The sequence below is a fragment of the Balaenoptera borealis genome (genome assembly GCF_965194805.1).
Source record: "Balaenoptera borealis genome assembly, chromosome: 19".
In the NCBI taxonomy this organism is placed as follows: domain Eukaryota; kingdom Metazoa; phylum Chordata; class Mammalia; order Artiodactyla; family Balaenopteridae; genus Balaenoptera; species Balaenoptera borealis.
In genome coordinates this window covers 56708181-56731564 of record NC_138878.1, presented here as the reverse complement: position 1 = coordinate 56731564, position 23384 = coordinate 56708181, and the positions used below count along the sequence as shown (strand labels likewise).

General features: G+C 53.0%; 1 protein-coding gene across 7 annotated transcripts in view; it reads right to left on the bottom strand.

Moving 5' to 3' along the window:
• SPTBN4 (spectrin beta, non-erythrocytic 4) overlaps positions 1 to 23384 on the bottom strand; it is a 73459-nt gene that overhangs the window by 25446 nt on the left and 24629 nt on the right. For 5 of the 7 annotated variants that reach the window (XR_014237727.1, XM_082368539.1, XM_082368541.1 and 2 more), the window contains exons 14-20: positions 19607 to 20540; positions 18152 to 18289; positions 14820 to 15570; positions 12890 to 13092; positions 9052 to 9142; positions 5456 to 5602; positions 3747 to 4010 (exon numbers count right to left, since the gene is read on the bottom strand). Coding sequence is in view for 6 of the 7 variants with exons in the window: in XM_082368539.1 (XP_082224665.1) it covers positions 3747 to 4010; positions 5456 to 5602; positions 9052 to 9142; positions 12890 to 13092; positions 14820 to 15570; positions 18152 to 18289; positions 19607 to 20540 (2528 nt within the window). In the remaining variant the exon portion in view is untranslated. Of the gene's footprint in view, positions 1 to 3746; positions 4011 to 5455; positions 5603 to 7593; positions 7729 to 9051; positions 9143 to 12889; positions 13093 to 13196; positions 14644 to 14819; positions 15571 to 18151; positions 18290 to 19606; positions 20541 to 23384 lie in introns of those variants that run through there. The other 2 variants (XM_082368543.1, XM_082368544.1) reach the window with 2 other exon arrangements.

The window sequence follows — 23384 nt, the reverse complement described above, 5'->3', positions numbered from 1 at the left end:
CATAATCTATGGAAGGCAGAGAAATAACCCAACTTTTGAACACAGTATAGTGACGATGTGCCCTCTGGCGGAAGACAATTAAAAATTTAAAACCTGTAAGCAAGAACTGTCTCTTGGTTAGATTTGCTGGGTCAGCAATTCTGAAACTACATCATGCAGTATGTCTTGTAATCTTTACAATGTTCGTATGAAATCACTACGGTTATTATGTCCACTTGACTGAAGAAGAAACTGACACACAAAAAGAGACATATTTCCAAGTTAGCCAGTTGGTAAGCCACAGAGCTGGGCTTGACCCCAGGCAGCCAGGCTCCAGCATCCATGGCCTTGACCTTGGCATGTACTGCCACCCAGAGTCCCGCTGTCACCAAATGGCTTAGCATTAGGGTCCTTCCCTTTGCACAGAGGAGGTGCCTGAGGCTCAGACCAGAGGCAAAGCCACGTGCCTAACATCACACACCTAGTAAGTGGCAGAGCTCTGATTCAAACCCACACCTGCTGAGTCCTGAGTCTGTGCTTTTATTCACTGCAATAAACTGCTGAGGAAGAGTTAGTAATCATCGTTAAGACAATGAATAATCCTAGTAATAGCTGCTGCTGTGCTGGAGGTCTCCATTTGCCCCTCTTGACCCACAGTCTAAGCTTCTCCATCCTGCTCTGTGCCCCGGGGTCGGCGGGGGCGGAGTGGGGTGGGCTGACCTGTATGGACCGCAGCAACTGGCTCCCCTGCCTTCTGGCTTCCAGGTGGGCTGGGCTCAGGATTGGCTATATAATTTGCAGGGCCCAGTGCAAAATGAAAATGCAGGTCCCTTGATTCAAATGTTAAGAATTTCAAAACAGGACAGGGACTTCCCTGGCGGTCCAGTGGTTAAGAATCCACGCTTCCACTGCAGGGAGCACGGGTTCTATCCCTGGTCGGGGAACTAAGATCCTGCATGCTCCGCGGCACGGCCAAAAGAATTTCAAAACAGGAGAGCAGAGCACAAAACCGAGTGTGGGGTCCCGTGGGACTGCACCCATGAAGTACGTCCTGTGAACTAAGGGGAGCGGACCTATCATTTCCCGGCTCCTCCCCGCAGCAGCGGCCATTCTTGCCTAAGGGTCCCCGCTCCTTCCAGGCGACTCTGCACCCCCCTGTCCTCCCCCACCCCCCTCACCCCTGCCCGGAAGTGAAGCTCCCTGCAATTGGCCCCAAGGCTTCCCCATTCCCTGCTCACACCTTTGTCAAGACTCTCGACAGGCCCTCTTCAAATCGTCCTCAGTGGAGCATGCCTTCTGTTTCCTGTTGGGACCCTGACAGTCACAGATCCCCATTTGCTGGGAACTCACCACATCCCAGCGCACACCTTCACCTGGCCCTGGGATGCCCGCGCTGAGGCAGTCCTACTTAAGAAGGGACGACAGAGGTTCAGAGAGGGACTACACTTGCGCCCTGGCTGGGATTTGAACCCAGGTCTGTCTGCCACCCCTTAGGGCTTTCATCACTTGGCCCCTGGCTGCTACTACTCCTTGCCCCCTCCTCTGTCTGACCATCCAGGCCACCACTTTTTTCTGCCGATATTCCAGGTGATCCCTCAGAGCAGACCTGGGACCGAGTCATCCCTGTGTGACCACTGTCTGCCCAGCTAACGCAGTGTGGACCTCAGGCAGTGATGGATTTTTCAGAGGCCAGTGAGAGGGTCATGTTCCCCACTATGGTCTGGGAGTATCGAGGGAGGAGGGTGGATGGGAACTAAATGTAGTCCTGAATGGCCACTTGGTGGCTGTGTGGCTTTGGGAGAGCCAGGACTCTTTCTGTGCCGTGGTGTCCTCACATGTCCAGTGAGGATAAACCACAGCACTTCCCTCGTAGGGCTGCTGGGGAGGAGGGACAGGTTATCAGTGGCTGGCACAGAACACAGATCAGCGGTTCTCAAAGTGTGGTCCGGGCACTCCTGGGGATTCCCAAGATCTTTTCAAGGGGTCTGCACGGTTACAACATGGTTTAAAAAAAACACTAAGCTGTTATTTGCCTTCATCCCTCTCATTCTCTTCCAGGTGCACAGCAGGGTTTTACAGGGTCATACGGTCCCTGAGACACTGAGACACTGAATGCAGAAGCAGAGGTGAGAAGCCAGTGCTCTTTTTTTTTTGGCCACACCGGGTGGCATGCAGGATCTTAGTTCCCCGACCAGGGATCGAACCTGTGCCAACCACTGGACCGTAGGGGAATTCCCTCCAGTGCTCTTTCAAGCCAGGCATGAAAGGGAGCTGCAACGTTGAAAACGATGCCAATCTTCTGCCTACATTTTTTTGTTGTTTTGGAAAATATAGTTATTCTTCATAAAAGAATGCTTTGGGGTTCATATGTGATTGATTTATTGTTGTTGTTTTAAAACAAATCAATCGTTTAAATATGTCTCAGTTTTCATTTTTAATATAGTAAATATTAAACATGCAAACAAGCTCTTTGGGATCTCAGTGATTTGTAAGAGGTAAAGGGATCCTGGAGACAGGGCAGTTGAGAACCGCTGGGGTACAGAAAGCAATGATGTTCGTGACATCCTATTCAGATCTGTTGCTCTCTGCGTCTTTGCCCGTCTCCCGCACCAGAATGTGAGCCCCACGGGGGCCATAAGTTTTTGTCAGTTTTGCTTACTGCTGTATTCCAGAAAAGTGCCTAGCGTGTTGACATAGGTGCTCAATAAAGATTTGCTGCATAGATAACTGAATAAATACTAATTAGTGTCATGTGCTTTTATTATCAGTCGACTTTTTTTTTTTTTTGCCAGGCACTATGTCAAGCACTTTAGAAGCATAACTATGCAGGAGTGGTGAAGAGTTGAGGGACCTGGATTTGAATCCAAGCTCTGCCACTGGCTACCCTGGGCCATTAGTTCACATCCCAGAGCCTCAGGCATTATTCCTGGGATGTAAAGGCAGGAGTTGTCACACCTTGGGAGGTGAGACGCAACTCCTACATTCGCACCTCCAGTCAGCGCATCAAACAGTTAAGATACCAAGCACCACAGGCTGCCAGGCTAGGAGCAGAGATAAAGCAGACACTGTGTCTGTTCTCTAAGAGCCGCTGTTTTGTAATGGAGACACTGGCTAGCTGTGTGTCCTTGGGCCAAGCGCTCTACCTTCCGTGCCTCAGTTTCCCCGTTGGTCAAATGGGGGATAATAACAGTACCAGTCTCTTAGGGTTGCTGGGAGGAGTCAGTGAGAGCTCGGCACAGAGGCTGGTGGGGGAAGCACTCCATGAATGCCGTTATTTTATTCATTTATTTATTTTGGCCGCCCGAGTGGCATGTGGGATCTTAGTTCCCCCACCAGGGATCGAACCCGTGCCCCCTGCACTGGGAGTGCCGAGTCTTAACCATGGAACCGCCAGGGAAGTCCCATGAATGCTGTTATTATTCTTTGCAAAGCCAGCCCCCTACCTCTGGGCCTTGGTTTCTCCATCCAGGAAACAGGTGTCAGGGTCCTGGAAAACCCTCAGTGTGCTTGTTATCTACCTACTGCTTTTTGGCTCTAAATCTTTCCTCCCCCTTTGTACCCCCTGCCCTAGGGGTGCTGGGTGCTTCCAACAGTGGCTACTAGCTGGACTGCCTCAGTATTCCCTTTCTGTTTCCAGCTCTTCTAACACATTTGAAATAAACCCCTATCTTAAATCCCCTCTGTTTGAAATACCTCAAGTGGGATCTGACCCTGACTCTGGCCCCACTGTGTTTAGAAAGCCCCCGTCTGTGTCAGCCAGGCCGTACCTGCAGCTTCTTGAGCTGGCTGTTGACAGTGGCCAGGTCCCCACCAGGGTCCACATCTTGCAGCTGGCTTTCCATGTGAAGGAGCTTCTTGTCCAGCTCAGCGAAGCTCTGCACCAGCTGGTCGGCCTTGCTGGCCTCAAAGAGCTGCCTCGCCTTGGCCTGGGTGGTGCTCTCCAGCTCCGCCCAGCACTGCCGGATCTCACCCAGCTTCTTCCGCACCGAGGCTGCCAGCTCTGGTTTCTCCTGCATCAGTTGCTGGCCCTCCTGCCCCAGACGATGGGAGGCAGGAAATGAGGGGGAGGGAGTGGATGGTGGGGAGGGACAGAGAAATATGGGGGCAGCAGAACATAGGGAGAGATGAGGAGAGAGAGACAGAATCAAGGAGTTGGAGACACACAGAGAGACAGAGACATGAGGGGTGGTTGCAGAGAAAGCACCAAGCATGGGAAGAGAGACGAGAAGAGACAGACAGATGGACAGAGGTGTGGGGAGGGAGACAGACAACACAGAGGCATGAGAAGGAGACAGAGAGAGACAGATAGCCATAGAGTGATGGATACAGAGACGTGCACAAAGTTAGAAACATGGGAAGAGGACCATAAGACAGAGAAGGGGAGCGAGAGACAGAGATGGAAGAAAGAGACAGAGAGAGAGAGAGGCAGAGAGAACAAACCTCCATTAAACTCAAAGTCAAGGAGAGTGGCTTTGCCACGTGCCACCATTATGGGGCATCAGTGGCCATTTAATGGTTTAAGACCCACCTGGGTGCCTCTGTTTGAGTGAAAAGAGTGGGGGGATCCAGGGCAGCAGGTCTAGGGGCAGTTTTAGGGGTTGATGCTTAGAGCAAAAATCTGCCTGGGTCCCTCCAAGCTGAAGTCAAGCTCCAATATATGTTGGCCTAGAGCCACATATATCATATTACATATTAAAAATAACAATACCATAGCAACTACAGCTCCTAGGTGCCTGGCCTTGTGTTAAGCACTTTATGTACTCAAGAGTCTATATTTATTATTTCCTAATTTTAAAGCAGAGCATAAACAACAAGGTCCAATTGTATAGCACAGCGAACTATATTCAAAATCTTGTAATAAACCATATGAAAAAATATATATATACATGTATATGTATGTATATATGTATATACATATATATAACCGAATCACTTTGCTGTACACCAGAAACTAACACAACGTTGTAAATCAACTATACTTCAATAAAAAATTTTAAATTAAAAAATAAAAATAAAGCAGAGCAAACTGAGGCTCAAAGAAGTTAACACAATTCCCCCAAGGCCCCAGAGCTGGTAACAGGCATAGACAGAATGAGAACCCAAGGTTGTAGGAACCCAATGTTCACTTTAACCCCAGCTTCCCAGGGCTGCCCCAACCTGACTACCTGACTTTCTATTTTAAATGCTCCAAATGGTGTGGAAGGAAGCCTGGTGGGAGAGATTGTAAGAAGGGGTGAAATATTTAACAACCATTCAGAAGAGATGTTGGCCATTTTATAGACAGGCAAACTGAGGCTCAAAGAGGTTACATGAATTACTCAAGGCCACAAAACTAGGAGCAGATGTGGAAATTATCTGAACCAGTTCAGGGGTATGAGAAGAGCAGGCTGGCAGTGGAGGGTGAAGGAGATGAGACATGGGTTCCCTGGAGGCCCCTGGCACCTGGCATGGGCAGCGGGTCCTTCTGCATACTCACCCTCTCAATCTTCTCCAGCCACTCCTTATTCTGAGCCAGCTCTGCCATGAACGCCTGATGCCGGAGCCATCTCTTATGCAGCTTGTGGCCGTCTTCCCGCGTGCTGTCTCGCGCCATCAGCATCTTCTCATGGATCCAGCCATCCAGCTGTGCAGGACGGGGGAGGGGCTCAGCCAATTCCCCACAACCTGCCATAGCCCCCCCCCATCCCCTCCACAACGTCCCAGGTTCAGGGCCTAGGCTTCTAGGACTGGGGAAGGAGAGAAGGGTGGGATGGAAAAAGCTGTGCAAGTGAGGCCTTTATGGCAGGGGTGTGCAGCTTAAGCCCTTTCCTAGGGAGTAGGGGATGGATGAAAGGGTCCCCAGAATGCATCATCTCTTAGCCCTCTGTCCTCAGGGCAGCCCTTCTCAACTCCTCATAAGCCCTAAGCCCCAAGGTAGGGTTCCTGGGCCAGTCTTCCCACTCATAGCCAAATCAGCCCTCCAAAACAAGCCCTCCAACCTAGTTTAGCTCACTTCCAATTCAGTATTGCACCCCTCACCCCCAGCAATCCTTAGACCCTTCAATTCAGTCTTAGCCACCTCCAATAATGACCAATTCAAGATCTCCAACCCATTCCCAAAGGTATCAGGTGAAGCCCCCATATCTAGTCCCAGACCCCCAATATGGCCAGATGAACCCCTAAAAAACCTCCCAACTAGTGCCAAGTCTAGTTCCCTCCAAACCATCCCTCCAATGTGGGGTAGACCCATCCCCTGCAACCCAGATCCAGCCTCCTTAATGAGCCCACAGGACTCCCCAAATCCAGCCTTGAGGATCCAGCCCAAGACCACAGTTCGCCAAAACCATGATGCATTCTGGCCCCCAACCAAAGCCAACCCCCCAAATGCAAGCATCAGGGCCACCTTCTGGCTCCCCAAATGAGTCTATCCCAAATGAGTTGCTACAAATCTAGCATCAGACTCTCCAGCATGGACGAGATAGAACCTCCGTAGCCAACCCCCCCTCCCAAACTAAAGCCAGTTCTAGTGCCCCCACTCACCAACAAAACCAGTCATCCCAAATGCAAGCAACAGGAGTGGGCCCCTCTCACTACCCTCAGCAGGACCAGTCACAGGGCTGCTTTCTGAGACACCCCTCCCTCCCAATGAGGGACAACCTCAAGCAGGAACCTCCCCACTCATGACCAAACCTGGCACCTGGGCAGTTTGCTCCTCCCCTTTCTCCTCCCCCCTCAGTCACAAGATCCTCCTCCTCCCTCTTGGAAAAAAAAACAACAAAAAACCACGGACTCTGGCTTACAGTCATAGCCAAGGACAAATTCACAGTCGGCCAAACCCCACTCCATGTCCCCTGAGCATGTGCTCCCCAGAGGTCCAGGACAGCGTCATACTCCCTCATACATACACAGACACACACATGAGCCAAGTCAAATGCTGAATCCCCCACTGCTATCAGATTCCCGACAAGCAGGGAAGAGTTTGCCAATGGCAGCCACAGCTCATAGGGAAAGCAAAGCCCCTGAAGGAGAGGTACTCTGTCATCAAGGTAAAAGCCCCCCAAAAGTGACTGACCCCCATCACTGAGGGCAAAGCCAGAGTCCCCAACAACCCAGGGGAAAAGCTCCCAAATGTCAGAGCCCTCCAAACCCAGAGCAAGTCCAAGACCCTCATCGCCCAAGGCAGACCCCCGCAAAAATGATTCGCCCCCATCATCTAAGGCTAACACAGATTCTGCAAGAACCAGGGAAGAATCTCTCCAAAGGTTAAGAGTCCCCCAACCCCAGGGAAAATCTCAGATGCCCCATTACCCAGAGCAGAGGCCCCTAGAGAGGCTGGGACCCCCTTAACCCCCAGGGCAAATCCACACTACCCCAGGAGTAGCCTTAGAAGTCCTTCCTTTCCGCTACTCTCCCTTGGGACCCGGCCCCTCAGTCCGGCCCGCAGCAGCACCGCGGACAGCTCCCGGCATCCGGGCCCCTCCCCGGGGCTGGGGTCCCTGCGCCTTACCGACCCGCCCCCGCGCCGCCGGCGCCCCTCCCTCCCGCGGCGGGCGGGCGAGCACGCGCCCAAGCCCCCTCCCCCGCCCGCCTCGGCGGGGGTGCGCGTCAGCCCCCTCCCCTGGGCGCCCCCGAGACCTGAAGTGGCGGAGGCGTTGGCGGGCGGTCCCTGCAGCGGGCGGGCGGGCTCTCGCCCCTCTACCGCGACGGCGGCGGCAGCGGTGGTGACGGCTGAGTCTCCGGCGGACACGCGCCCCATCCCCCGCCACCGCGCAGCGGCAGCGCGCCCGCCCGCGCGCGCCCCCTGCCTGCCTACGTGCCCGCCTCTCTGCCGGGTCCCAGATGCGCGTAGAGGAGAAATCATCACCCTCTCTAAAGCATGGGGAGGGGGGGGTGTTCCTGCGCCATCTCAGATGATTGCTGCTTGGTCCAGAACAATCTAAAGAGAGGGGGAAGGGGCTCCTGGGCCAAATCAAACGGGGGGGGGGAGAGGGGGTAGGCTGGGGCCTGGGCTACCTCAGCTATGTGAGGGGGTGAGGTGGGGTGGGAAGAGGCTCAGATTCCTGGCTACCTCAGCTCTGCAGGGGTGAAAAATATGGGAGGGAGCCGGAAATATCTCTTATAAGACTTCAGTCCAGAATAATCTCCAGTGGGAAGAAGGGGGACAGGGGGTTCTTGAACTCATCTCTAGTGGGCTCGAGTCCCAGACCCATCTCTAATGGACTTGAGTTGGGAGGGGGAATATGGAAGCCCTTATCCATTTAATGTGTGGGGAGAACATGGGGGTTCACCATGGGGGGAATCAAATCATCTTTAATTGGGGAGATTCGGACCTGGTTCCTGAACCATCTTTGGTTGGGGGAAACTTAAGTACTGTATCATCGCGGAGGGGGTACTAATTATCCTGAGTCAGGTAGATAGATGAGACCAGGACCATCTCTGTTTGGGATTAGGAAAATGTTTACTGGGCCATCTCTCATGGGGCCATCTCTTATGTGGTCAGGGTCCAGAATAGTTTCTATGGAATGCAGGGTAAGGAGAGAAAGGCAGCGTATCTCCTGAGCTGTCTCTAATGGAGAACGGGACCTGGACCACCTCTGATTTGGGGCGATCCTAACGGTTGTGTAGCTCATCTCTAAAGGGGCAGAGCTTGATTCCTGGACACTGTTAAAGGGGCGAAGGCTTGGTCGGGGACTGTCTCTGACCGAAGCTGCGCTCTGGGCTTCTGGTCCACCCACGGCTCCCCCCACCCCTCTCCTGTCTCCCGTCCCTCTCTCCCCAGCAGAGAGCTTCTCACGAATCTCCGGCGGGGAAAGGTGAGATCAGCGCGCGTCTCCGCGGGACCTGTGGGCGCGGACGCGCGCCGTTGCCAGGGGCGCCCAAGGCCCCTCCCTCCTTCCCCAGCGCGTGGGTGGAGGAGACTTGAGGAGCATGCGCACTGAAGCCAGGATCCGCACGCCTCCTGGCGGCGCGAGGTGAACATCGCTCCGCGACCCATTTAGACGGGGCGTCTCCTCCCCCACTGCGCCTCAGTCCTGGAGCACTTCCCTGCCTAAGAAAGAAGTTCCTGTGCCCCAGCACAGCTGGAGTTCCTACCTCGTGGCAGTCTCGGAGGAAGTGCTGCAGCCCAAGTTGGTCGTGTAGCTTCTGCATCCATTGCTGGGCCCGTAGTTGGTTTTCTTGGCTCCTGGGGGTGGGGAGATAGGAATTGGGGGAAGCCTGTGTCTGGGGGCGCTGGCAGTAAGGCTGTGAGGGCGTCAGGCTTGTCAGGGCTAGGAACCTGGGGCATATGTACGAGCGAGGAAGAGGAGAGAGCAAGGTAGGGATGGGAGTAAAGGCAAAGAAACATCAGTGGGGGCAGAGCCAGGGACAGAGCTGGGGGAGGAAGAGAGAGGAGGGAGGGAGAGGAAGGCGGGGGAGAGAAAGAATGGGAGAGAGAGGGACAGAGACAGACAGATATCTGAAAAGAAAGAAATACCCTTAGAGAGACACAATCCCATAGAGAGAGATAACAGACCTACAGTGTAAGAGATACCGAGAGAGATAAAAACTTAGAGAATGAGAGACACCTAGGGAGAAAGAGAGATCAGGAGGGAGAGATAGATTGACGGCGGGGGTGGGGGGGTATGCAAAGGCTTAGAGAGATAAACAGGAACACATACAGGTACAGGACCAGAGACAAAGAGAAACAAAGACTTCAAGAGGGAATGATTGACAGAGACTTGGACGAGAGACAGACAAAGAAAGAGACCCAGAGACAGAGAAAATAGGAAAACACACGGAAAGAAATGAAGCAAGGGTAGTGCCAGAGACAGAGAGAGAGATAGACAGAGAGGAGAGCAGTAGACAGGAAGCAGAGGGAAGGAAAGTGACAGAGAGGGTCCAGGGAGGGACAGCCCAAAAAGGGACAGGAAGAGAAGTGGCCAGATGCCCCCAGTAAAAGACACAGCCAGACAGACAGAAGGCTGCAACAGAGCTGAAGAGAGGGATGAGAGCAGGGCATGGATAGATGCAGCTGGAGCCACATGGAGGCAAGGAGGGGCAGGCCCTCGGCCTAAGTGAACTGGCTGGGCTGGACCCCGGCCCCACCACCCCGGAGCCAGCAAGCACCGCAGCCCCAGGCAGTCTGGCCTCCTGCCCACAGTGCAGGGCAAAGTGCCCAAGAGGCCTGGTGGAGAGGGCTGAGGGGGTCCCTCTTTGCTGTGCCTTGAACAAGCAACTCCCAGCTCAGGGCCTTGGCATTGGCTGTTTCCTCTGCCTGGAATGGTCTTCCCCCCAAAGTGTACTCAAATGTCACGTTCTTAGCGAGACCCCTCCTGATCACTCCCCAACACTTTCTGGCTTTCTTTCCTTCTTTAACTTTTTCCTTTGCACTTAACACTATCTAACACACTGTATATGTTACATATTTCTCTTGTCTGTCTCCCCCCCAGGATGTCATTCCATGAGGGCAGGAATTTTTTGTCTGTTTTGCTCACACCTGTATCCCCAATGCCTAGAAAAAGGAGCTGGCACACAGTAGGTGCTCAACACATATTTTATGAATGAAAGAAAGCAAGAGAGACAGAGAGGCAGAGAGAAAGAGGGAGGGCAGAAATAAGAGTAAAATATCCGAGAGAGAGAGAGAGAGAGAGAGGCAGAAGAAAAGACAGAGAGATGCAGATATAGGTAGAAAAAACAAGGAGAGAGAGACAAGGAAATAGAGATACATAGTTGTACAGGGAGATGGAGGCAAAGAGATGGAGTGTGTGGGAGAAAGTTACAGAGAGAACCAAGGGCAGAGCTGGATGGAAGGGCCAGAGACAAGCAAAATATGTACTCCCTCCTGCCAAGACTCAGCTCAGGAACCAGGAAATAGGAAATGCCTCTGAAATTGAACCAGTCTCAATCCCTCCAGGCCTTCACCAGCCAACTTGTCAAGCATCAGTCCTAGGGATGAGGAAAATCCCTTGTTTCCGGGAGGGTGAGAAAAGAGCTGTGACCTCTGGCAAGTCTGTTCCCCTCTCTGAGCCTCATGTGCCAAATGCAGGCAAGATGCAAGAGCGCCCTGCACGCAGGGCTGGGCCAGGTTCCAGGCGAGGTGAGGCTCGTGGAGAGAGAAGTGACTTGCTCTGAATCTACAGGTTGAGAGGCAGAGCTGGGACTAGGACCTCGCCCTGTTTGACCCCAGGGCTCCCACGGCCCTCTGCATCTCTCCCATCCTGGCCCTGACCATTCTGGGCCATGCCTGTCAGACAGCACGCGAGCTCTATGAGGGCAGGAATCGTGTTCTGTCCTGGTCACCGCTGCGCGCCCAGCATTGCCCCACACAGGGCCTGGAACACAGCATGGACTCAGTACTTGCTTAATTGGCTGAAGAATAAATGAATAGGGACTTCCCTGGTGGTCCAGTGGCTAAGACTCTGTGCTCCCAATGCAGGGGGCCCGGGTTCGATCCCTGGTCAGGGAACTAGACCCCGCATGCTGCAACTAAAGATCCCACATGCCGCAACTAAAGATCCCGCATGCCGCAACTAAAGATCCCGCATGCCGCAACTAAAGATCCCGCACGCGGCAACGAAGCTCTCACGTGCTGCAACTACGACCCGGCGCAGCCAAATAAATAAATATTTTAAAAAAGAATAAATGAATAAACAATAGAATGAAAGGAGCCATTAATGACTGCAAAGGAATGAAGGCATGACTCAGAAGGAACAGCCCTCCAGGCCCCTCCTCCTCCTCATTCTGCAGAGCCCGGCAGAGAGCAGACACTCAAGAAATGCTGGGTAAAAGAAGGAAGGGGCCAGGCCTGGAGCGGAGGACCCTAGATCATGAATTTGCATCCTCAGGATGAGAATCTCCATAAAAGTTATCCTTTAGGAAACTCCAACCTTGTCCCAAATGAATTTAGGGAAAAAAAGACGCCGGAGACCGAAAAGACAAGGGGCTGGGGCCTCGGGGCTGTGGATGGTGGTGGAGGGACTGGGTATGATTTCCATCAGGAGACAGAGGCTAGAGCAGCACTGGGCTCTCTTCCTGCCTCGCTCAGGCCAGAGAGGAGAAAGCTGGGGTCACCAGGACGGGCAGAAACAGCAACAATGACGGACAGAAAGAAGTGGGCCTGGGCTTCCTTGGTGGCGCAGTGGTTGAGAATCTGCCTGCCAATGCAGGGGACACGGGTTCGAGCCCTGGTCTGGGAAGATCCCACATGCCACGGAGCAACTGGGCCTGTGAGCCACAACTACTGAGCCTGCGCGTCTGGAGCCTGTGCTCCGCAACAAGAGAGGCCGCGACAGTGAGAGGCCCGCGCACTGCGATGAAGAGTGGCCCCCACTCGCTGCAACTAGAGAAAGCCCTCGCACAGAAACGAAGACCCAACACAGCCAAAAATAAATAAATTTTTTAAAAAAAGAAGTGGGCCTGAAGGAAATCCTATAAAGGACTCTGCTTGAGGGCTGGGTTGTTTGTTTGTTTTTTGCGACAGGGAGGGGCTGCTGTTTTGTTCAGGGCTTAGAATAGTGCCTGGCACACAGCAGATGTTAACATTTTAACAACCAGTCCGGCTATCCCAGGCTGAGGGCAGGCTTGGGAGAGAAACTTTTCATTGTATATCCTTTTGCAGCTTTTGGGTTATCAACCATAAGTTACCTTTTCACAGATCATCAGTTTAAATAGAATCTAAAGCAATATGGAATTAAATAGAAATCAAAGACACAGAGAGGGAATTCCCTGGAAGTCCAGTGGTTAGGGCTCCACGCTTCCATTGCAGGGGGCATGGGTTCGATCTCTGGTCGGGAAACTAAGATCCCGCAAGCAGCGTGGCATGGCCAAGAAAAAAAAAAAGAGAGAGACAGAAGAGCAGAAATGTGATGGAAAGAAAGGGAATTCTGGCCTCCTCGCCCCTCCCCTGTGCCGAGATCCCACCCCCTGTGCCCCTGGGGTCTGAGGGACCTACTTCTCCAGCAGCAGAGTCACGGCCTCCTGGGCCTGCTCCCCGTAGGCGTTGCCCTGTCTCAGCAGGCTCTCAGCAGCCTGCACGGCCACCTGCATCTTCTGCTGGTTCAGCTCCATCGTGGTGAGAAAATCCCGGTGCCGTTTCAGTGCCTCCTCCACCGACTCCACGGTGCCCGGCAGGTCCAGACCCGACAGTGCCATCTCCTGGGAATGGGGGAGGGGTGATGCTCCGTTTAGCCCTGCTTCATTCCAGGACCAGGGAGAGGCTGCCAGCCTGCCTTGCCACCACTTTCCTCTCCCTTGCTCACTGTGTTCTAGCATTGAACACGCCAGGCATGGTCCCACTTCAGATCCTTTTCCCATGCTGGTCCCTCCAGATAGCCCCACGGCTGGCTCTTTCACTTTCTTCAGGTCTCTGACCATCTGTCAAAAATAACATCCTCCTCCCCCAGCCATATCCCTTTATCCTGCTTTATTATTTTTCATAGCATATACCTGACATGATATTATATATGCTATTACTTGTTTATCATCTCCTCCCCCACATATACACACATACACACTAGAATGCCAGCCACACGAGGGTGGGATTTTGTGTTTTGTTTCCTCTGTGCTCAGCCGCAGAATATTGCCTGGCACAGAGGAGGCACTCAGTAAATATTTGGTTAATTGATGAAGACTGACCTGGGTCCTGTGTGACTTCAAGGAAGTTCTTTCCCTCTCTGGGGTTAGTTTTCTAACTGGTAAAATGGGTGGATCAGAAAGGATCTCTCAAGGCCACCTCAGCTCCATTGTTTAGTAACCTCATGATTCCAGGGGCCCTGTCTGTTTCTCCAGATAATCCTCTAACTGGGTCAGCTTTCTCTAGATAACCAGCACAGGTAGTCATGCTTTCTAAAATGATCCCTAGGGACTTCCCTGGTGGTCCAGTGGTAAAGAATCCACCTTGCAATGCAGGGGACGCAGGTTCGATCCCTGCTCAAGGAACTGGGATCCCACATGCCATGGGGCAACTAAGCCCGCATGCCACAACTTCTGAGCTCGCGCGCCTCAACTAGAGAGACCGTGTGCTGCAAACTACAGAGCCCACGCGCTCTGGAACCCGCGCACCACAACTAGAGAGAAGCCCATGCCACAGTGAAAAATCCTGCATCCCGCGGGCCGCAACTAAGACCTGATGCAGCCAAATAAATAAATAAAATGATCCCTAAAAGCTGGTACCTACTCTTGGACAATCTGAAAACTGGGTGTTCCATCTTGTCCAAATCCTCAAATTTGGTTCCCATCCCAGAAAGATCCCCCAAATGGATCAGCTGTTCCCAGATAACCATGGCACTTGATTCCTCAAGCCATAAAGGCAGTTACCCTCTCCAGAGAATCTGCAAATTGCCATTCCCAATAAGAAGATAATCTGCTAATTTAAGTCCCCAGAACCACTTAATCCACCATCATTTACTGACCCTAATAATCTCTCAGCCTGAATTCCCTCTACCATAGTCTTCATCCTCTGTTTTCCACCCCAAGATCTTCTTTAAACCCCATTAACCATCACCAATCAACCTCATACTCTTATTTCCTTCCAGACAATCCACAGACCCAAGAAGCCGCTCCAATGAACACCCAAATGCATTACTTAGAATAGTCCACAAACTGTTAGTCACCTAAACTAAGACGCCACCCCACACATCGTAATCCTCAAATTCTGTTACACACCCACCCACACATGTTCACACCGGATGCTCCACAAACCCAGCCATCCGTATCAGATACCTGCCACACACACACACACACACACACACACACCCCGCCGCTGACAGCAGATAAGCCACGAAGCCAGTGGTCCCCGCAGACACACTCCTCCACACATTTCCCTGTCCCCGAAATCCCCCGCGGCCTCAGACCCCCACCCGCGTCAACCCCGAAGCGGGCACCTGGTTGCGCAGCACCGCCCGCGCCTGGCGTAGGTCGCGCAGAAAGAGCTGGTAGATGTGCGCCTGGACCAGCGCCTCCCTGCGCGCCTCCCACAAGCCGAGCAGCTTGTGCCAGCCAAGTTCGAGGTGCGGCAGCCACTCGTCGAGTGCCAGGCCCGGGCCCAGCTCGGTGCCGTCGCCCGCCAGCAGTGCCTCGCTGGCCGCCACGATGCGCGCGAAGTCCTCCTCGCGCTGGTCCACTTCCTCCTTGAGGGCGGCGTGGCGCGCCAGCAGCGCGTCCGCCTCTTCCAGGCTGCCGGGCAGGGGCCCCTCGCCGCCGCCCGCCGTCTCCTGGGCGCGCACCAGCCAGTCCAGGAAAGCGTCCAGGTCGTGCAGGAAGCGCTGTAGGCGCCCGGCCGCCGCCACCGCCTCGCCACAGGCCTGAGCCGCGCTAGCCAACGCGCCCCACTCGGCGCCCAGTTCCTCGGCACCCTGATGCAGCCGGGCAGCCTGAGCCGGGAAGCGCACAGCCAGCAGGGCCGCCTCCTCCTGGAGGGCCGCCTGGCGCGGCTCTAGCGCTTGCAGAGCAGCCTCCAGGCCGCTGATGCGCCACTGCAAGGCGCCGCCCGCGCGGGGCGCGCTCTCCACAGCCCTCCGCTTCTCGCGCACCTGGGCGCGCACCTCCGCTACCTCCAGCAGGTGGTTCTCCACCAGCAGCACCGCGTTCACCTCCTCCTTGCGTTGTTCCGCCAGCTCCACGATGCGGTTCCACCTGCCCAGGGGAAGCAGGGCGGCTTAAGGAGGACGGAGACCCCTCTTGGGTGTGGAGGGCCCATCGACCCTAGGTAGAACCCAGCCACTGTGTGACCTTGGAATGTCACCTTATCTCACCGAGCCCCAGTTTCTGTCTGTGTAAAATGGACTCTACCGGGTACATTTGCTTAGAACAGCGGTTCTCAAAATGTAATCTGAGCAAGGGCAAAACTATCTTCATCAAAATGCTAAGATGCTATTTGCCTTTTCACTTTCATTCTGTCCCGAGTGTACAGTGGAGTTTTCCAGAGGCTGCAGGACAAAGACTGACTGCAGAAGCAGACCTGAGAACTCAGCTGCCTTCTCTTAAGCCAGACATTAAACAGATGTGCAAAAACGCAGAACAACGCCATCCTTCTCGCTACATTTTTTTTTGTTTTGAAAGGTTTTTTTTCATTAAAACATGTTAGCTATGTTTATTATTGTTATTTTTAACGACGTAATATTTTTAAATTGCTCAGTGTTAATTTCTAATATAGTCAATACTGATAGATATAACCCACTAAAACAAGCTCTTTGGGGTCCTTAATCGTTTTTAAGAGTGCAAAGTGTTCTGAAACCAAAGAGTGTGGGAACTGCTGGCTTATGACATCAGATAATACGTTGGATGCAATGAATAGTTACTGAGCGTGTACTATAAGCCAGGTGCTAAGGCAAACCTCTTTTATTCCAAAATAAATAAATGGGGAAAATTACGCATTGCCCTGTGCCTTCAGGCAAATGATGATATTTCTCTGGGCCTCAGTTCCCTTTCATAGGCAGTGTATGGTCCAGTTTATAAGTACAGAATCCGAGCCAGACTGCCTGGCTGTGTCAGGCTCAAAGTCAAATCTGAGCTATGTACCCTTTGGTTAGTAACTTTCTCTGTGCCTCAGTTTCCCCACCAGTAAAATGGACATAGCACAGTACCTACCTCATAGGGGTGTTGTGAGAGTCAAATGAGTTATGGTTTGTGAAGTGCTTAAAACAGAACCTGTTAGCTACTATTATTGAGTGGGGATAATAGTCCCCACTATTGATCTGGGGACTTGATATGGTCCCGAAGACCATATCAGGGCCTTTGCCTTGGCTGTGCTCCCTGCCTGGAATGCTCTGTACCCTCCCTCCCCTCCCCCATATGTACTCTTCCTGTGGCTGGATCCTTCTCGTTCCCCCCACCCCTTTTTTTTAAGCTCTGCCCTCACCATCCTGAAATCCTTTTCTCAGTCAGCCCCCAGGGAAGTGGCCCCAAAGCAGGCTGCCCTCCCTTCTCAGGGAAGCTGAAGGAAAAGGGCTTCCCCCAGGTCCACCCGAGCCCCCCGGGTCCCTCACCTGGAGGACCCACCTGATGGGGGGACCTTCCTTGGCTGCCTTCTCATCCCCTTTGAGGGCCCAGCTCAAAATGTTATGGCTGACCACAAGATCTAAAATCACCCCCAAGCTCCAGTTATGCCCTACCAGGTCACTCTATTTCCTGCATAAATCCTTAAAACTCTCTAAATATCTTGTTCACGTATTAGTCTATTTGTGAACTCTCTGTCACCTCTAGAATGGACACACCACAAGGGCAGAAATTAAGACTCTGAAATCAGAAGGACTCAAGTTCAAGGTCTGCTCTGGCCAGATTTGCCATGTGAACTTGGGCAAATCATTTCCATCTCTGATCCTGTTTCCTTATTTGGAGAATGGGGATAATTATGTCCACTTCATTGGGTGTTTAATGAGTTCATGTGGCTAAAGCACGTAGCACATCATCTCACTAAATGCCGTAAATCACTATTGCTGTCATTATCTTTTTAGGCCCTGGTGCCCTGGGATTGTTGAGTCTACAGAGACTTGGAAATCACTGGATATTGGGATCTTCCAGCACAGCAGTTAAGGGCACAATCTTTGGAGTCAGACAATTCCAGGCTTGATCCCCATAACTTGCCATGTGACCTCAGGCCACCTTCACCTCTCTGAGCCCCCATTTCCTCCTCTCTCACATGGGTAATTTACACCCCACAGAATTGCTGGGAAGACTGAATATATATATATGATCAAGAGCCCCAGTTCTGGATTCAGGCAGAACTGGGTTTGACTCCTACTTACTAGACTGAGTAAGCTTGAATAAGGATTTCACCTCTCTGGATCTGTGTCTTTATCCATGAACCCTACCTTGCAAGAACTACTGGCAGTGTTCGAGCGGGAAAGATTTAATTTGTTGCTATTCTTAAAGAGTTCTGAATTCTGGAAACTTTACTATGGAAATTGGGATATTGGGAGATAAAACAAAAGTGCTTGGAAAATTTCCTGGCAGATAGTGGATACTCAATAAATCATTTCTGAACAAGTAAATTAATACCCCATTGAAATGTATTGTGTCCTCATTTTACCACATCACCACTAGCACTGGGTATTTTAATTTTTTTCAAGATTTTGCTAATTTACTAGATGGCCCTTATCTCAGGGATTTGAAAGTGCACGTTCTTGACTTCTACAGTTGGTGAATGAGGAAAAGAATGATGGGAAGAACTGGTGTGGGATACCTAGAAGAACTTCCAGCCCCAGGCCTCACCTACCTGCTGTTGAGGTGGTCCTGGCAGGAGCGCACCTCCTCTGAGCTGGGGTGGCCTCCTTCCACCAGTTCCTGAACTGTGTGGTTCACATCCAGGACACGGTCCATCAGACTGTTCATCTCCTGGTCCAGACTCTCAAATCTGCGGAAGAAGGATGGACGTGCTCAGAGAGGCCTGGACCCTGGGGACCTGTTCACTGGCTTTTGGGAAGCTGCCTTCCCCTGGTTCTTCTCCTAACTCTCCAACCTCACCTCCTCAGGCTCCTTTGCTGGCTCCTCTTCTTCTACCTGCCACTTAAATGTTAGATTCCTCAGGGCTCTGTCCTGGGCCCTCTGAGCTTTCCCTCACATCCTGCCTGGCCCATCTCACACACTCCCACAGTCCTTGCCCCTGAACCCATCACTCACACATCTGTCTCCAGCTTCAACCTCATTCCTTTTGAACCTGTCTCCAACATTAAAGCCTGCTGTGCATCTCCTCCAGGGTCCTCACTGTACTCAAACTAGCTTCAACATCTCCCCCAATTTGTTCTTCCTCTGGGTCTCCATCTCACGGACAGCCCCCACCCCCATTCCCTGGGCTCTGTTTTGGACAAACACTCCCCCCAAGCCTGTCTGCCCCCATGGCCTGTCTACTTGGGCTCCAGCCCTGGTCCAGTCCTGTCCTCTCCTACCTGAATCCTCACCCCAGCTGCCTCTCTGGGCTCCCAGCCACCATTCTCACCCCCTCCAACCTACCCTCCACATGGCAACCAGGGAAATCTGTTTTAAGCTGGCCATGGTCCTCCCTTGTTTAAAACAATGCCCAAGGCTGTGGCTTGGGTAACTGTGGGCACAGTAACAGCGGGGACCAGGCCTGTGTTTCCAGCAATGCTCAGCCCAAGACCTGGAGCAGGGCAGGAGCTCAATAAGTACCCACTGAATGAGTAGATGGATGAACATGCTGGGAGAGAGAGGTGCAGAGGGTTCATCCACTATTTTAACAACCCATTTCTAAATCTGCCAACAGACAAATCAGTATCTAATGTGTCACATGGTGGTAACTGCTATGAAGAAATGTGAAGTGGGGTGAGGGAAGAGAAAGTGACAAGGGTCAGAACAATTTTATAGCTAGGGAGGTAACATCTATGCAAGGGCAGTGGGAGTCCCAGGGAGAGGGGTCAGGCTGGGACACCCCTTGGGGAGCTCAGGTTAATTTCGCACCAGGTGACTATAAGCCTCCTAGTAATAATAGCAGCCGCTCATGGAACGCTCCCCGGACCCAGGCATTTGCTAAGTAGTTTGCACATACTAAGTCATTTATTGTTCTCCAGTAGCCTGTGAGCTTGGGACTAATATCATTCCCATTTTACTGGAACCCCCGGTTCCAGGTGAGTGGACATGGGAACTGTTGAACCAAGGAAGGCGAGACTGTGTGCGGGAGGAAGGGGACCGGGGAATCCCACCAGGGCGCGCTCACCTGTGCTGCACCACCTCGACGTCGTCGAGTGAATCGGGCACACGCATGGCGAGCAGCCACTGCTCCTTCTCACCGATCCACAGCTCGCACGCGTGCACCTCGCCGAACATGCGGTAGACAGCGAGGGCATCCCGCAGCCACTGGCGCCGCAGAGCAGCCACCTCGGTCACCTCGGAGAACAGCTGCTCGGCCTCCACCACGCGCACCTGCAATGCCACCACCAGTGGCCCGGCGCCGCTGGCGCCCCCCAGTGTCGCCAGCTGACGCCGCAGGCCGCCCACGGGCCCGCGATGCGCCTCCACCTCCCCGGTGAGCGCGCGGTGCTGGCGGGCCAGGCGGCGGCTGGATGCTTCGTCGTGGCCGAAGTCGCCCGCGGCTGCTAGGCGGTAGGCGTCGCGGAGCCAGTCCAGGAGCCCGTCGAGGTCAGCACCGAACTGGTGCAGCGCCCGCGCCTCCTGCAGCCGCCGCTCGCGCCGCGCCACCGCCTCTTCCAGCCGCTGCCAGCGCCGCCGCGCGCTCGCCGCGCGCTCCGCCAGGCCCGCCAGGTGCACCGTCTCGGCGCCCGGGCCCACGGCGCCACCGGCCGCGGCCAGCTCCTCGCCGCGCCGCAGGGCCTGCTGCAGCAGCGCCCGCCGCCCGCCCACCTCGCCCTGCAGGATCTTGTGCTGAGCCAGGAGGCGCGCGGTGCTGTACAGGTCGTGGGCGCCGCCCGCCGCGCCCGCCGCGCCGCCGCCGCCGCCCGCCGCCTCTAGGAGGCGCTCCTTGTCGCGGGCCCAGCTCTCGGCCTCCTCCAGCTCCTGCAGCAGCGCCCACAGGCTGCGCGAGGCCTCCAGTTCCGCGCGCCGCCCAGCCGCCCGCTCCTGCAGCTCCGCCAGACAGCCGTGCACGTGGTTCACGCGGTTGCAGATGACCTGCGGATCGCAGGGCTGGTAACCTGGACCAGAAAAAGGGACAGATCCCGGGTTGGGCACGGGCCAGGGGGCGTCCAAGAGAGGGTGGTACAAGGCTACCTGCCTAGTCCTTGGCCCGACTTCATCAGATGCCAGGTTACACCTCCCCTCCTCCAGGCAGCTTTCTCTGACACCCCAAATCTGGAGCAGGCACCTTCTCTGGCTCTCCCAGGCTTCTCTGCTTCCCATCCCAGCCCGGACCACTCTGCCTGTGACTCCTTCACCCAGCTCTGAACTCTCTGGGCCGTCACTGACAGTCTGTCTCCCCTACTAGACTGGGAGCCCTGTAAGGACAGGGCCAGGGACTGTCTCCAGCACACCATGTCCCCACCACTGCCCAGCACAGGGTGGAGCCCAGAGCAGTCACCTACTGAAAACGGTGACTTACTGATTGAATGATGAATGGAAACAGAGATTCAGAGAATCCTACAATGTGTATATTTTAGTGTAAATATACAGTGTTTTCCCTTCAAAAATGGACCAGATGAAACTTCTCTACTCTTAAGCTATGCTTCTGGGTTCCCTCTCTCATCCTCTGTCACCTTATCTATTAACCCAGTGATGACCTAAACTCCTTTTTTGTCTTCAAATATTTCACCTTCCTCCTGGACCTCTGGTTTGTGACTGAGAACTGTGAGATTAACTTAATGGGTTGCAGCCAGCATTTCTTTAATGAAATGGAATAGAATGAACAGAAAATATCAGAGGTAAGGGGAAGCATTGTTTTATAAAGACTTTGTGTCTCTGTGTGTCTGTGTGTGTGTGTGTGTGTCTGCACGTGTGCCTGTGAACTCTGGGTCATGAGGTAAATGTATTTCTTACTGGGTCAAAACAGTATGAGAGACACTGCCCTAGATGGCCTGTGGGATTTCTGCATTTCTGGACATTCACTGAAATTGACCCAAATACGGAGGCATCCAACTGAATAATAAACATCAACAGCATCCATGTATCTGGCCCTTACTCTGACACACTGTCATTTAATTCTCACAACCATTCTACGAGGCCAGTATCCTCCTTAGCCCCATCTTGCAGATGAAGAAACTCACACCCAGGGAGGGAAGCTACTTGCCCAGGATCAGCTAAGAAGTAGTCGAGCAGGACGCCACACTCTGGACCACTTATCAGACAGCGCTGCCTCCCGTCACCATGACAACACACACCCCACACTAGCGTCTTTGCTGTTTCCACGGTGCTGCTGGCGCATTGTCACCAGGCACCGAGACCTCACAAGGAAAAGACCAAGGGAGCTTCCTTGACAAACATCTGTAAGAATGAGGATGAAGAGTGAAGATGAAGGAGAGGGTCCCGACAGTGTCTCGTGGGGTCATGAGGTTGGTGATGGGCTGAGCTAGGATGGGAATGTCTGCACTGGGGCTTGGAAGGAGACCTCAACATCTGCTCTTAGGACATGACCCAGTCCATGAGGGTGAGAAACCCCTGACCATCCTGCAAGCTGGACAGCCTCTTCCTTTCCTAACAATGCTCCAGGATTCCCAAGGGCCATGGCTCCAGATAAAGGAGTGAGACAGACCAGCCTCCAAACCCTCTCTCTGATCAGCTCTGCGGCTCTGGGCCTCAGTGTCCTCATCAGTGAGAAAGAAAAAAGCAGCCCTGATGCTGTCAGCACTCATACATGGTTGCACAGGATACAACATCAGACAGGACCACTCTGCAACAGGGATGGAGCGGGACGAAGACAAGACCGTTCCACAGTCACGTCTGAGAGCACCCAAAACAAAGTCACTGTGCAAACCACAAAAACGGCCACCCCCCTGCCCGCCCCCTCACCTGGCCAAGGTGAACCACTCCTGCCAATCCTGTTCCTCCCACTACCTGGATAAAAATGATTAAGATGCGCAATCATCTAATTACCCCCACTTCCTGACAGCATCCAATCTGCAGCAAAACCCACTATGTTAAATCATCCCAAATCACCTAACACAAACCCACATCCTATAACAAGCCCCTCTTAACATCCTCTTACTAAGATGCCCCATGGTTCCCCTCGTGTGTGCAAAGAACCAAAAAACCCAGCTTGGTTTGACTACAGCAGGGTTCCCGGTGGTCTTTGGCTGGAGGGCGTTGACATCAGTAAAATGAGAACGTTTTTAGAGCCAGTCTGGGTTTTGCCTATCAGCATCCATGTCCCTGCTTCTGCTAATGGCACCCCAACCCCCTCCTTCTCAGTTCATGTCTTTGGAGGGAGCTGACCCCACTCTTGGCTCTGGGAGGGCATGTCACATAGATGTGGCCAATTAGATCACTGGATAGCCTGGGGCCATAATGCTTGGCTGAGTGATGGGAACGGGACCCACAGTGGGCTAATGAAAACTTTCCTTGGACCTTTTGCCAGAATATTGAGAGAAAGGAGCCTGTCTCTTGCTGGGTCTGCGAAGCTGCTGGATGATCCCAGATTTACACCACAAGGGGAGGGACAGCCCAATAGTGACACAAACATAAGGACTGGAGTCAGAGACAGATGGAGTCTTAAAAGCATCACTGAACTATCCCTGGATCCAGGCATACCTGAAGCAAAACTCATCCTTTCCTGCACATTTAGTTACATCAGCCAGTACATTCCCCTTTCCTCCTTAAGTGAATTGAATTGAGTTTCTATCACTTGATGCTAAACAGGCCTTGACAATAATTACCTTACCCAGTCTTTTTATGGTATTCACTGAGATCAGCTGTGAAAGGCTTAGCACATAACAAGTGCTCAAGAAACGTGAACTATTACTGCAGAATCTCAAAGCAGGAAGAAGTCATGTGGTCCAACCTCTCACTCAAGGCACTAATTTCCCATGTGATATCCCTGATGGAGTGTG